The sequence below is a fragment of the Pieris brassicae genome, chromosome 10 (assembly GCF_905147105.1).
Source record: "Pieris brassicae chromosome 10, ilPieBrab1.1, whole genome shotgun sequence".
NCBI lineage: Eukaryota > Metazoa > Arthropoda > Insecta > Lepidoptera > Pieridae > Pieris > Pieris brassicae.
The window spans coordinates 14,454,296-14,469,760 of NC_059674.1; the positions used below are offsets into that span (position 1 = coordinate 14,454,296).

General features: G+C 32.5%; 3 protein-coding genes across 3 annotated transcripts; 1 reads left to right on the plus strand and 2 right to left on the minus strand.

The window, feature by feature from the left end:
- Positions 1–1,188: 1,188 nt before the first annotated feature.
- LOC123715427 (transducin beta-like protein 3) lies at positions 1,189–3,895 on the minus strand. Its single transcript, XM_045670424.1, has 2 exons — positions 3,723–3,895; positions 1,189–3,576 (listed from the first exon to the last, which is right to left on the minus strand). Exons 1-2 carry the CDS (start codon positions 3,743–3,745, stop codon positions 1,218–1,220), a joined length of 2,382 nt encoding a protein of 793 aa, XP_045526380.1. The 5' UTR covers positions 3,746–3,895; the 3' UTR covers positions 1,189–1,217.
- Positions 3,896–8,408: 4,513 nt separating this feature from the next.
- Positions 8,409–9,428, plus strand: LOC123715154 (transmembrane protein 186). The gene is made up of 2 exons (XM_045670018.1): positions 8,409–8,842; positions 8,914–9,428. The coding sequence occupies exons 1-2, from the start codon at positions 8,599–8,601 to the stop codon at positions 9,207–9,209; spliced, it is 540 nt and encodes a 179-aa protein (XP_045525974.1). The 5' UTR covers positions 8,409–8,598; the 3' UTR covers positions 9,210–9,428.
- Positions 9,429–9,444: 16 nt separating this feature from the next.
- Positions 9,445–14,678, minus strand: LOC123715153 (dual specificity mitogen-activated protein kinase kinase 4). The gene is made up of 8 exons (XM_045670017.1): positions 14,283–14,678; positions 14,020–14,212; positions 13,750–13,902; positions 13,330–13,474; positions 12,838–13,007; positions 11,729–11,858; positions 11,290–11,510; positions 9,445–11,128 (listed from the first exon to the last, which is right to left on the minus strand). Exons 1-8 carry the CDS (start codon positions 14,314–14,316, stop codon positions 10,945–10,947), a joined length of 1,230 nt encoding a protein of 409 aa, XP_045525973.1. The 5' UTR covers positions 14,317–14,678; the 3' UTR covers positions 9,445–10,944.
- Between the last annotated feature and the right edge of the window lie 787 nt (positions 14,679–15,465).

The following is a 15,465-nucleotide window of genomic DNA, read 5'->3' on the forward strand; positions in this document are numbered from 1 at the left end:
GTGCCAAAGCCAAGTCAATTCAAAATCATTATTCATATAGGTGACACAATGTACACTTATGAACGTCAAAAAACAGAAATGTATATAAAATGCTTTTAATTTTACATATACTGCCAGTTCTCAGATCAAGGGCGTGGAACAGAAGAGGAGAACTAGCATTAAACTCAAACCTAAGTTGTGCTAGTTCAAAAAAATAATAATTTACTAATTATAAGTCCTTCGGAGAGAGCACCAAGGTAAGAGTCACCAAGTTTGCCCCATATAAAATGTGGGCACTAGCTTGGTTTATCTCCTCGCAAAGCATTTTGTTTATTACTTTTTTAAGTGCTTCTAAAAGACGAGCACCTGTTACACCAACTTTGACTGATGTTAAATCTATTAGGTGTTGGGGTGACAGCCCATCCAAGAAATACATTTTAGAATTTCTTCCGTAAACTGAAGTTTAAGGCAGGCATGGGCCTGGCCTGGTGGGAGGGCTTAAAAAAGTGTGTCTGGAGCACGGGGATGTTTTGAGGGCTGCAAGTGTAGTAGTTGTAGAGAAAAGAAGTCTTGCGGCCCCCTTTAGATCGTTAATTTTTTGTTCTACTATTTTCGTGACGAATTTTGGTCTCGTCCTTTTTATTAGCCTGAATTAAAAATGGATTTAGACTCGTGGGATGATTACAATTATTTATAAATTTTTGAGTAAGTGATATGTTGTCATTGGACTGTACTTTCTTGCAAGAAAAAATAAGGACTAGTCAATAGGTTTTCTAATGAACACTCATGATATAGTTTTCTGTGATGCAAAGTGTAATGTATGATTCCAATGAAGATTCGATAGAAATCTGGGCACCCCAAGATATTCGTTTATTGTTTAACAACTAGCAATGTTTCTTTTTAATTCGAAAGTAAAATTTTAAGTTTGATGTGGTCTGGAGTTGCGTGTCTATCTGTGTTTTTATTAAAAGAAAATTGTGATTTTTAATAAGTGTATGATCTTTGTTTTGCATGTTTTTAAGCCCCGGATTGTACTAAAACATATATGTAATAATTATTGTTATGATTATCTCGTTAGATGTTTCATCTTACCCCAAAACAATTCTATTTCTGCTGGGAATAATGCATAGGATATTTTGGGAGCACTTTTTAAAACAGAGAAGTCTTTTTTTATAATATGTGGGATTGTATTTAAAAGTTAACAACAAACAAGGTAACAATATTTTATTTTGACAAGTTTAATTCTTAATGCAATGTGGTTGCATACAATTAACAGTATAAGATATGAAGTTAAGATCCTGCAATAAATTTGTTAATCTCTCAAAATGTCTTTCAGTATATGGCAATGCCCCTTCAATAAAACGAGCAAGTGAGGGCACCTGTAACTGCCCAGATATTATTTCTGGAGCTAAAATGTTAAAAACTAGTTGTGCAGCATGGCAATTTTTTGTGTTGGTATTCCATTCTGCTGCAAATTTTAACAAAGACTCTTTTTGGGTATTATTAATTTCTTTTAAGGTCTGAGACAATTTATCTGCACCAAACTTTAGAACTTCATTAACTATTTTCAATACATGCAAAGGTCTATCCATCCTTATTGCTAATTTAAGTGCTTTCACTAGCTTTTTGTCATGTAATAAATTCATTAACTCCTGTTCTTGCAAAATCAACTCCTCTCTTTCCTTTAGCATTTTCTCCCTTCTTTCTGCTGAGATGTCTTTCAAGGTGACTAATTTTGAATCCGATCCTCCTGTTATTACCAAGGATTCATTATTACTAACAGCCAAAGACCAAACTTTACCATCATGGTTATCTAATGACATTTTACACTCAGAAGATTTTATGGTCCACAATTTTAAGAGTCCATCAGCACCAGTGGACAGGATCTGCTGTCCCTTACTTAAAAATTCAATCTTTAAAACTGAACTCTCATGACCTTCAAAAGTTTTTAAGCAACTCAAGTCAGCAATGGACCACAATTTTATAGAACTATCAGCAGATGATGTCAGAACCACCTGATCCACTGGTGAAAATTTAACACACCACACCCCCCTTCTGTGGCCCTTTAACGTTCCTAGCATTGTTAAATCCTCAGTCCACAGTTTTGCTGTCTTGTCCTGAGAGCCAGTACCCACAATTTTATCATTGGGTGAAACAGCCACACAATTGATATCCATATTGTGGGCTAGTTCAGTATGACTAGACTGTATTGTCTGTTCAATTTCATCAGTATTCATTGGTACTGTCCATACTTTAAGACAGTTATCTTGACTGACAGATGTAAAGAAGCTGCAGGTTATCTGAGATGTGCAAACAGCCCCAACTGAACCAGTGTGTCTTTTACCAATTCCAAAACATTTGATTTCATTTGATTCATCTATTTTCCAAATTCTTACACTATTATCTTTACCAGAAGAAACAAACATATGTTTGTTTGTTGGAAATTTGGCTAATGCCAAAACAATATCTGTGTGACCTTTAATTAATTTGCAATCCATATTATCTAAAGTATAATATTTAAGGTCTCTACTATTTGTAGCAACAACAATATGTGTATCATCATTCCCTAGAAATATTATATCTAAAACCTCATCTGTAAACCCTGTTATTTGTTTCATGCAATTAAATGTTTCCAAATCATGTATAATAATATTGTGGTCAGCTGTTATCACAGATAACATATTTCTTGCTTCATTAAATAATAAATGCATGACTGCTAATCCACCTTCATCTGGTGCAGGCGAAACTAAACTGTTACTTTGTTCATACATCAACCTACTCATTTCAATGTTCCAAATTTTAATAAGCCCTTTTTCTCCTGCACAGGCAACATAAACTCCTTGAGTGTCAACTTTTTTTGTAAAATTAGGAATTTTAAAAGATTGTGGTAGCAAGATCATTGTTTCAATACATTCATAAACAGGTAACACTCTAATAGATTTGCTTTCAGATATTTTCCATAATATTAGCACTCTATCTCTACCCGAACTGACCATGTAATTACCATCAAAAGTGAATTGAATAGAAGTCACTTTACTGAAATGACCAGAGTAAATATTGCTTTCTTTTCCTGTTTTCGCATTCCAAGACCTTATTTTAGTGTCATCTGCTGCACCAAATATCAACTGCTTTGAGGAATCTGGGTGGTACTTTAAGACACTAAACACACCCATAGCACCTTTCAAACTACTGGTACAAGTATAATGAACAAGATCCCAAAGACGTATGTTACCATCTGAACTTGCTGAAGCTATATTTATATCCTCAATGTCATATGCCAGCTTTGCTACTGCACCTTTGTGCCCTGATCGCCAAGATTTTTGTAATATTCCTGTTGCACTGTCCCATAGTTTAATTAGGCCACTTTTGTGTGCAGTTACTACTGTTTTATTGTCATGAGATAGTTGAAAAGTATATATTATATCATTTTCATCGCTGTCTTCTCCAGAAGCTCCGATTGTTATTGTATTACAAAGAGTATTTACGTCAACAAACTTTATAATATCTTCACATTGACACAAAAAGTTAGCACCATCTGTCGTCCATTGGATATCTCCACCGGTATAGAATGCTTCGTACTCTGACGTTTTTTCATATCTGTAATTTATAATAAAGAAACTTTAGGATCATTTGTTTATAACTTTTGATAACTTTTTTATATCTTTTTAGTACGTAAACTTTCATATAAATTTTAGTAGGCTTATTTAAAAACCTGAAATCCATGTGGACTATTATTAACTTACATGTCTTTCATTGAAACTGCCATATTAGGCCTACAAAAATGCTTAAAACAATAAATACTAAGCTAAATTTAACAAAATCTTTTATCTAAACACTTTTTTGAAAACAAACGCACGTGGATAGCACTAGGGTGACCGGTGAAGGATCTCAACTCTCAAGTATTCCCAAGTCAGGGTTTTCTAGTTTCTACTGTCTACATCGCGTTCGTGACTTTGACAATTAGCATTTATTTTTACTTGACACCGTCATTTTTTTATATATAAATCTTCCAATATCCCCCACTCTTTTGGTGCGGGACCTTATTTTGTACAAACATATATATATAAATTAAGAAATTTTCTAATATATATATATATATCCATAAAAATAAATATATATTTATTACTACATATTTCTATTTTATATTTATTTGCTAGTTGCAGACAAGACAAGACGCTCTTGTTGCAGATAATAATAATTTATTGATATAAACATATTTTGAAAAAAAAAAGGTTCTGAATTAATATGTACTACCACTGATTTAATACGTATCTAGGGACACCACTTCCCATCACTTGAGGTGTTAAATGGAAGCACACAGCACAAAAATATCCGGAAAAAAACACTTATGCTTGATCTCAATATAAGACGCCTACATTAAGCCCTGACACTTGCAGCATATTAAACACTAAGCTTTAGTAATACAAAATATATCTACTACTACTACAAAAATTCTCTGACTTAGTAGTTATGTGTTTTACCATTTTATTTCATTAAACTATTTCAGGAGGTTTTTTACGAGTTACTTTTACGCATTAAATAATCTGTGTAGTGTTGATGTTGTTTTATCTTTTGAACTAAAAATAGTTCAAAAGATAAAACAAGTAAAAACTTATTTAGTTTTCTGTTTAAATCCAGCCCTTAATAGTATTATTGTATTGTTTAGTTTTCGTCTCGTCTGTATATATTACTCGTATGAACACGTTGCATTTAAAGTTAAACTTATATCAAAATAATATCTGTAGTATCTTCTTAAGATTTCATTACAGGATACACCAGCGAAAAGTGAATGTATTAAAATACAGAACCTTATGCAGCTTCGTCTAATATTTGTTTAAAAATAGTGAAAACCAGTTAACACTTTAAATTTTAAAAATACGTTTAAAACTTCATCCTCGGAGGTTATCTACTATTGTATATTGTAAATTTGTTCTACGTAGCTACATTACAGGTATGTCAAATATTATTCTAAAGCCCGCTATACACGACACTAAAATCAGTGGCGATATCGGAGTGGTCCCTAGATCGTACTTTAAATCGGCACGTGTATAGACAAATCGTAACTGAAATTTTACTATTGATCTCATCAGGGAATTATCTTATTTGTGGGATAAAAAACACAAAGAATACTTCAACCGCGACATGAGACTGGAGGCATTCAAAATGCTATTGCAACTTTTTAATGAAGAGACCGGCAATAACACAACACTGGCGGACTTCAAGAAAAAGCTTGCAAATATGCGTACTACGTATGGAAGAGAGCTTAAAAAGGTAAGATTATGTAGAATCTGTGCAAAGACTATAGAGATTCGCCACTTATAGCTAATATTTACACGAGGAGGGCTATATTTTCATATGGTATGCAGCAAAAGGAGATTATCAAAATCTATAGATGTCATTTGTATCCAGTCTGCAAAATATAAGTAGGTACCTATATGGGTACTTACACGTTAAAATAAAATATATCAATTTATAAAAGTATTTTGATAAATTTGTATCAATTCACTTGTTTCAGGTGAATGCTTCCAAGCAAACAGGATCAGGGTCTAATGACATCTATGTACCATCGTTTTGGTATTATCGTCTCTTCGAATTCCTAGAGGGGACGACGGAGCCATGCCGATCTGGTACGGATATTTTGGATGAGTAATTAGTAATTCATAAACATATATTTTATTTATAACATACACAATACACACAACATTTACGTAGGAACTACCCTCAACATATCATCCTGAAAAGAAACTCTGCCCTGTGCATTAAAATAAGTTGTAAATTTATTGCGTACATTGTTGCCTTCATTATTGCGTTCTTTTTCACTTATATACGACAGTGACACTAGTCCTGTTGTTTCTTCCCGCCAATCACCTAAACGAAAAGTAGAATTGTGGATATTCTCAGCATCGACACATGTATTGGTGATATAACTTTTGGACTTTGTTCTTAAATAATTATATAAGGCACAACAAGCTAGCACAATTTTGTCGACATTATTAATTTTCACACTTATTCTTTGACGAAAGATCCTAAAACGTGCTGCTAAGATTCCAAACGCATTTTCAACTACTCTCCTTGCTCGTGATAATCTGTAGTTGAAAATTCTTTTCTCGTGAGTTATATTCTTAAATTTGTATGGCTTCATAATGTGTCTATTAATGCTGAATGCCGAGTCTCCCAAAAATGTGTATGGTACCGAAATATTTGTTCCCTGTAACGTGCACGGTGGTGGTAGATTTAACCCATTTGTCATTAATTTATTGTACAGAGATGTGTGTTGTATGACGCCACCATCAGAAACGCTTCCATTAATGCCAGTGTGAACATACATAAACTCATAATTTGCATTTACTACGCCGAATAGAAGTATACTAAAAAAACCTTTATAATTATAGAATGACGAGCCACTCTCAGGTGGCTTTTCTATGGATATATGTTTTTCATCTATCGCACCCACACAGTGATCGAAGTTCCACTTGTCTTCAAACATTTTAGCATTGTCTTTCCATTCACTTTGCGTTGTAGGCATCTGAAACAGAAAGTAAAGTGAAAGCTTTATTACAGATTCAATGGTCACCAGAGATGTCAGCATCAACATCATCGGAACAAATTATAAATACAGAAATATGTGAAAAAGAGGTGCCCAAGGTCTCCACAAAAATTTCACAGTCCAAGAAGCAGAAAAGGTCTATACAAAGTAGACAAGAAAAACTGCTGGTTTCTGCTCAGATACTAATGACTCGACAAGATGACGACTGGGACATTATAGGAAAGTCAATAGGCGTTCAATTGAAAAATCTGAGTACCCATCAACAATCAATTGCCCAAAAAATTATCAATGATGCCCTATTTTACGGAAAACTTGGCAAATTGACAGACGAATCTATTATCTCCACAACACACAGCATCAAATCCTTCTCGCATTTCACATCGCTCCTATCATTTTTCCTCTGGCTCTTTGGTGACAAATTCATCGCCCCAACCATATAATCAACAATTTCCAGTACAGCCGTCCCCTCAATCATCACAATATATGATACCACAGTCCCCTCAAGCATCTCCACAACATACGGTACAACAATCTCCTCAACCATCTTCACAGCTTACGCTACAACCTTCTTTTCAACCATCCCAACATTATATGATACCACAATCCCCTCAAATATCTTCACAGCTTACGGTACAACCTTCTCCTCAACCATCCCAACATTATATGACACCACAATCCCCTCAAACAGCAGCAGTATTCTTCATCGTCGAACACTGAACCTCTTAACACTGAATTTCCAAACTGTACATTTAGTGATACAACAATTAAAATAGGAACTGGCGCAGATATGAAGGATTTTTTGATCTTCAAAAAAAAGAACACGAATAAATAATATTAATACATACCTTATATTTATTAAATAAATGAAAAAATGGTTTTTAATTGGTGTTTTAATTATTCTATAAGAATTTAGTCTACTTACCTTAATGAAGTGTTTCAAACATTTATAGATAGCGGAGCATGTCTCTGGAATCATTGTGGACATAAGTTGCGGCGATATTACGGCACTGAATTTTAAATCCTCATAGCTTTGTCCAGTTGCTAGAAAACGTAAAGTAACTGTAAGTCGTTCTCTCGGACTTATGAATTCTCGCATTACGGTATCCTGTTTTTGTATTAATGGTGTCACCATATTGAGGAGCTCTTCAAAACACTCAGAATCCATTCTTAAAAAGTTTCTGAACTCATCTGCTTCTAAATGTCTCATCACGTTCATGTGGCTTAATTCATGACGTTTCATCAACCAGTTTTTAACCCAGGTCCTCCTTTTTCGTCTCTGGTTAGGTGGCACCATAGTAAGTGCCAAGACAATGCCTTTTTTTGCTGCTTTGAGAGTGTCAGCGGCATCTCGGATCAACGAGCAGTCTGTTGCACGGTCGGTTACGTACTGACTTCCAGCGACGTGTGTAGAGAATAGCCGATTTCATACCCACTAGCACTGTCCCGATATCGCCACTGATTTTAGTGTCGTGTATAGCCGCTTTAAATATCTTTTAGATATTAGTAACTATTTTGTGAGAGACATTACTTCTAGTGCATCTAATAATATTACTCTTAAATAATCTTAATCTCTACTCAAAAAACCCTCTGGACATTAACCCTTAATCCCTTAATTTCCCCCAAGTTGGCATTATTGTTATACGCTGTGTATTTTAAGTGAATAAATTTTATTTTATTTATGAAGGTAGACCTACATTTTCACACTAAACCACAGATGATCTTTACTCACTCGACATAAACCATCATCTGTGATGTAGATACTATGTGGGCTAGTCAAGATGTCTTAACAGTAGTGTATGTAGAAAGTCGAAAACTAAATTTCTATGAAAATTTGTCGACACAAATTGTCATTTTCATACAAATCTAGTTTTCTACTTTCTACTTATACTACTATTAAACTTTAAAGCATCTTGAAAGTTGAGTCTTGACAGGCAAGACTTGACTTATGAGTTATGACTAAGGCCATAGATAGGGTTAATTTTTAAACAGCTGATTGATATTTCATAAAAAAATATAAACAGGTATTTAGAAGTAAGCCATGTGCGGACTAAACTAAAACGAACAATAGAATAATGTTTTTCCCAAAACATTTAAACACAATTAAAAGATTATTAACAACAGTTGCTGAAACTATCCCTAAACCCCATGAAAAATTTGATCATGTTTTTTCTTTTCCCTCCATGGGCTATTTCGCTTTATTAAATAGATTAAAGATATATCATGTTTTCGGTTCTTGTATAATTTTACCTAGTGTTGGATTAATGGAATTTTTATCCGTAATGCCCGAACAAAGTTTCTTTGCAGGAAGTTACATAGGTTAGTTACATTTTATAGGCTATTTTTTCTAATGTTCTTTTTATTATGCAACTAATTTTACTATTTTCTAGGTGTAACGGGCGGGATTGTGCTCTCTGCAGTTACATATCCATTTAGAAACCTAATAGGACATATATACATAAGTGAAGATAACAGCTTAATTAAAATATCATCGGTAGACTTTTATGGGAAAAGAATAGATAGAATTATTAATGCAGAAGAATGGATACCATTGCTAGAAATGCAACCAAAAACTAGTGATGCATTTTATTTATCACCACAATTGACAGATGGCACAAAGTATAAATTGTTCATAAAATTTGGCACTATTAAGAATTCCCAGAAAATGGGTCAAGTTTTAGAATGATTATTTTATTATATGGAGCTCTAACTTGTGGTGCTACTGCTCTTGATATTTTATATAAATTACTACACAAACAATATAGTAATGCTGTTATAGATGTGTAAATTGATCAAAGTTGTAATCACGATTTAATTTTTATAATATTAATCCTGTATAATTATTTCCTGCAAGATTTAGCTTCATATTTAACTAGTCAACAAAATATATTGGTAGTAAAAAAACAATTTTTTATTAATGTATTCATTCTATTCTTAATTAAATATTTCACAGTGTATTAAAACAATACAATATTCACATTTTCATCAGTTTGTTTTTTAGAATTCTAATATTTTTAAGTAGGTAAATATTTGAGATTGATTGCTGGCATAGTTACTAAAATATAAAAAAAATACAGAATTTGGATATTGTTCTGCCTCTGCAAAAGCTCAAAATCTCTAGGTTACTACACAAAGTATAAGCAAATATATAAATTATAATATATGGTTCTGAAAAAACGTATACTTGCTTTTGTTTACGTTATTGAATGAACATAACTAGTTAATGCATATTTTATTCCTAATTTCTAGTTAATTACTTTACTCAAAATTGATATGAAACAATATCATTGTGTTCTAAGAAAAAATCATGTGTTTATTAAATTAGTGAAAGATGACTTAACTGAAAATTACTGAAATTTATATGGTATAGCTTATTTTGGAATCTACTTTCATAAATATCAATATTATTTTATGGATGTTGCTCTCTGTTGCAAACCCAAACAACTGTTTTTCCCAGAATCAACCTAGGAACTCTGGGTTATAGACCATATGTATTAATCACTAAGCCACAGATTAGGTACTAATGACCAACTCCATTCATATCAATGATAGGCTTACAAAAGTGTAACCTTTAATAAATCATCCATAGCATAATTTTAAGTATGAAATGTCTGTACAATTAATTTTATATTCAATTTATACCTTAATTGAAATCTTCATTACACTCCACAAACAGTTTGCTCATAATTTATAACAAACACTTAAAACAATCTTATATTTACACTACAATTCTTTTATATATAAATTAATTTTGAAATATAGTTTGCAAGTGCTGTGTTTTGCATTAATGTTGATAAATTTTCTACAACTCCAGTGACTACAATCTACAATTATAATGGTATAAAATAGTGAAATTTGAACTCTGCTTCTATTTAGTGTTAGGCATGCTAACCTTATTATACTTATAATATGAATATTAATGTGAACCTTATAATAAATGTCTAAATTTGGATCAGTGATTTATAAAAAATCTGCATTCTTAAGCCACCACTGAGAAGCAAGTTAAGGTATAGTTATATATATTCAACATTTAACACATTAGAGTAAAACATACATAATTATATGTATGTATTTCACAACAGTATTGAACTTTGCAAGTCATTTTAGGGTCAAAGTCGAGACTAATCGCAAAGGTTTACTCTCATATATCCAACTAAAATTTGATATACATGTTATACTGTACTTGTTTACCTAATGATCAAGTATATGCTCTGTAGAATGAGTTCATTCTTTTAGGTAATTTGTAACAGAGCATTATACTAAATATTCATTCTCGTGCTTTGGTATCCCTGAATAATAGAAATGACATGTTGTTTACATTCAAATAACTAACATTCTACACATTTTTGTTTTATTTAAACCCACTTTATTTATTGGCGAAAATTTTCGCGTGGAATTAAATAAAATCTATTGAATATTTATTAATCAATCCAGGCCTGAGCTGGCTGATCAGTGGTAAATGGGCTAACTCCATTCCGTTCCATGGCATCAAGTATTTCACAAACATATGCAGCAACGTCGGCACGGCTCTGTTCGATACCTTTTATGAATGGATGCTCTAACAAACGATTATATTTGGGTCGTTGAGTTTCTTCCTTTATTAGGCTGTAAGAAACAGGTTATTATTTATTTTGGACCGTTAGCACCAAATCATAGTTGCCATATTTTAATACAAGCAAGAAAAGTAAACATTTATCACATTACCAAGGCCTGTTTCAGTGTATATGTTTTTCTGAAATAATTTATTATCTAGTCACACAACTTACCAAGTATTGACAAAATTGATGAAATTATTTGAGAAGATGTTATTCTTATTGGTGAGACGTGGGGGGTCACCTTGAACCACTTGTTGAAGTTGTTCAAATACTGATCCCCAGCGGGGGTAAGGGAAGGCACCAGTTGCGACCTCCATTAATGTTATACCCAATGACCAGACATCAGATCGCACATCGTAGCCCCTAGCGCGCCCCGGGTCTATTCTTTCAGGCTGTAAGGTAAAAAATTGACAATAACATTTTGGGATACAGAGAAATAAATATGAAATAGAGAAAATAATATCAAAGGCACTTCTTTTACAAAGCTGGCAAGTTAAAATACTTGCTGCCATAGCTTAGTTAACTATGCAATGTATTTTTTTCATAATTATGAAGCGTCAAATGTTTTAGTATAAAAATACGAAACATTTAAATATAAATTGAGTCTCACCGCCATATAGGGTCTGCAACCAGCATCGCGAGTACGCGCAATTGAGTCGACCAATTTCCCAGATATACCAAAGTCACATAGTTTTATATTACCTCTTCTATCTAGTAAAATGTTTGATGGTTTTACATCCCTAAAAACAGTTATTGTATTTAAAAAATAAACAATAATACAGTGTAAACTCTATATAAGGACACCATGCATTGTATAGCGTTATAGAGAGTTGTCTTTAAAAGGGGAGAAGAAAAATCAGAAAATAACATATAGATAATCCATAACTCCTATGTTATGGTCAACAACAATCTACATGAGCAAGCAATCCCAAAGTGTAAACAAAATAACGAATCTCTTAGAAAGTTCGTATGCATGATGCCGACGGTCGAGTTAATTGCGGGCTAGGATAATAAAGCGACAAAAGAACGTACACAGCTGCGCAGTTTTTACTAATTTTAGCAACTTAATAAGTACTTTATTACTCAGATGCTGTCGTTACTCAGAGTGAGTGTAATGCTATGTAGTGTATCATTGTATGGAAGACATGCTAATCAAACCAAAGCGAATTGATTTCGACGCTTTAGGAAGTCTGTTTTTAAATCGTGTCGTTACTTGGAGTTTACACTGTATTGTGTTTTTTTAGAGAAGCCATCTTAAAATTATATTAATATAAGTATTATAAGTAAAGTTTCATTGTTTATCTCTATTATATAGGGATAAACAATGTTTACCTAAATTACAATACCCCATGGAAATTAGATAAGTATGTGTAATAGTAGAGTATAGTAAAATTTCAACTGTTACCTGTTATGCAATAATTTATTTGGTATTGGTTGAAATAATACTATTTGTGTTTAATGATTCAAATTGTGAAAGAGTGCAAGACAAAGCTTCTGGAGTTTCCAGTGGATAAAGTTATAAATGCTGCATAATATATAACTTTTTTAACAAGATAAGTAGTGAGTAGATTTTAATATATATTTTTATCAATATATGGGTTGACTTAAATACAATATAAAAAGTTCCTAAATAATCAGTTTGACTTGAATGGTTTCTAAGAAATGATTATTACAAAGCATTCAAATTGTACGCAATATTGTATATTAAATTTCACTAACCTATGAATAATTTTTAACTTTTCTTTTAAATAATTTAATGCTTTTACAGTAGCAAGAGTGATTTTTGCCAATATTGTCTCTGGCATTCGAGTTTGCATCCTTTCACATATATACTTGTAGAATTTGTCTAATGATGTATCCATTAACTCCATACATATCCAGCAGTCACCCTAAAATTATGCAAAGTCAAAAATATAACAATTTTTTTAAATTTCATAGTTTGAATGACCACACTACCAGGAAGATATTTGTTTACAGCCAAACACTGATATAGATTTTGAAGTTTGGAACATTCATTATTATTAACTTTAATTTTTTAATTAAAATTTAGGAATATAATTAAGGAAAAGAGCAGAAATGTAATTATAATGTATATACAATTCAGTTACAAACCAATGAATTAAAAAAATATCCCACTACTTGCAGTGTTGTGTGTATTTTATAGAAAACTTATGATCACAAAATAATTACATAGTTATTCTAAGCACTTACTTCTTTAAATAGTGCTCCATAAAACTGTACAATATAAAGGCATTCATTACTCTTCATGACAACTTCCAGATCCATTAATAATTGTTTCTGCTCCTTCTCATCAACAGTTGAGCGAATTCTTTTCACTGCCATCACTTTGCCAGACCTAGTAAAACAGATGAAATTTAATTCTCACTAGTGTGTTCACATACATAAGAAAATACAGCTATGGGTCAACCAATAAAAACATGTTTGTTTATAGTGCAATAACACATTTAGTTAGGTACCACAACCAGTTCTTTTATTTATATTATAACAATCATGATTTTATCTATGAAATTTATACAATATTTATTAAAATACTCAATTAACTTTGAGTACTTTACCACAGAAATAAGGCTTTTGAATAGGCAAAAACAAAAAAATATTATAAAGACATACTTTCTGTGAACCATTTTGTTAACTGCTCCAAATGCACCTCTGCCTATTTCTCCGAGATCCTGTAAATCATCTGAGGTGAAGTCATATACTTCAGTTACAGATAGCTGCAACTTGCCTGATGATTGCATTGATGGATATATTCTGCACCTATCTCTGAAAATTGTATAAATCTATATTTTAAAACTAAGTATTATTTAAAATGTGTTTATTAAAAAAAAAGCAAAATTTAGGTATGTTAAAAACATATTGAAATTACACTAAATTTATAACCTGGTATTATCTGGAAGCACATCCCTTATTGTTCTTGATGGCATTCGCGATCTTTGTGGCGCCGTTGAAGTAAATGGCATAAAAGCCGCATTATCACTGGATGGTCCTCCTTCAAGTTGCAAATTTAGTATTTTACGTTTCTCAGTTGGCAATAAATTCAAATCAGGCTTCGGCATTGATGGCCTACTAGGTCCTACAAAAAAAACATGGTTAATTATACCCAAGTAGCAATCAGCTGTTTATATGCTAATCAATTTTTTTACCTTGATTTGACGACACTTCGCCATTCTTCGACATTTTTAGTCAATAAAACAAGCCTTCTCGTAAAAATCCTATGTCTTTCCAAAAGCAAGCTTCAACCGCACTCCATCTGAATATTAATTTATATTACGTATGTGCCTGCAATATTACTGTCTCAATAATAATAAATTGTAGTGTAACATTTTAATCCTTGCATTGATAACGAGAGTTTTGAAACAGGCAGTTTTGGATGATTGCAATATGATATGAATAAAAGCACTGCATAAACAAAAATAATATTTATGGATAGATAGATATTTATATTACAAGATTCTAAATTAAGAATATTTTAATAATTCACGAAACTATTAAAAACACGCAAACGGCAAAACATCGATGTGCGATGTCTTGAATCTTGATTATCGATGGTATAGTTTGGCAAATAACAATAAGACAGAACTACTAAAAAATTTCACAGAGAAAAACATTTACACCGCGTCAGCGTACTAGTTTATAAAGGCGGTATGGTCGAAATTGCTTAGCTTAGCCTTCGGTCGAAAAAAATATTTGCAAAGGCTTGGGATAAATTCTATATTATGTAATGGTGTAATTTTTTTAAAGCACAATTTCGACACATAGCTTTGTGTAACACCTGGCAAAAAATCAGAATAAAAAATGTATGTGTTTTTTGCAATAACTCTGAAAACGGTCTGGTTAGACAAAACTTTCAAATTAAAATTTTTAGATGTATTTAAACATTTTACACAAAAAAGATCTAGATGACTTTTTATCCAGTCAAAATTAATCTAGTTACATTTTTTAAAAGAATTAACGGAATTTTTCAAAAATCGACCATTTAATGCGCTATAACCCCTAGATGGGGCAGAAGCAGTGTTGCCAGATGGTCTCGGCGACGCACTCCTAGACTAATTTGATTTCCCCCCAGAAATTCCCTAGGATGCCCTCACCAAGCGGACCATGGCGCGATTGTTTAATGCGGTGGTCATATTGGGATTGTTGGAAAATGAAAGACGCAAAGTATCTGTTATAGAAAAAATAATAAGGAGTTTATGGCCTATCCAATTCCATTTGCGTCGCTTGACGTTTCACACCCATGAGCAGAACAGATTTGAAGTTGGATCCGAATATTTTAACCTTGATTCGACGCGTCAACATCCGTGAGTTGTGCAAAAGCTGCTCGGGCCT

Coding starts and splice junctions, on each gene's coding strand:
- LOC123715153 (XM_045670017.1), bottom strand. CDS start 14,316: ATGTCGAAGAATGGCGAAGTGTCGTCAAATCAAG. Junction 11,859..12,837: donor AAGTTAAAAATTATTCATAG/GTTAGTGAAATT, acceptor AACTGTTTTTAG/GGATGTAAAACCATCAAACA. Junction 11,129..11,289: donor ATCAATTTTGTCAATACTTG/GTAAGTTGTGTG, acceptor TGTTTCTTACAG/CCTAATAAAGGAAGAAACTC.
- LOC123715427 (XM_045670424.1), bottom strand. CDS start 3,745: ATGGCAGTTTCAATGAAAGACAT. Junction 3,577..3,722: donor GCAGTTTCAATGAAAGACAT/GTAAGTTAATAA, acceptor TATAAATTACAG/ATATGAAAAAACGTCAGAGT.
- LOC123715154 (XM_045670018.1), top strand. CDS start 8,599: ATGTTTTTCCCAAAACATTTAAACACAATTAAAAGATTATTAACAACA. Junction 8,843..8,913: donor CTTTGCAGGAAGTTACATAG/GTTAGTTACATT, acceptor ACTATTTTCTAG/GTGTAACGGGCGGGATTGTG.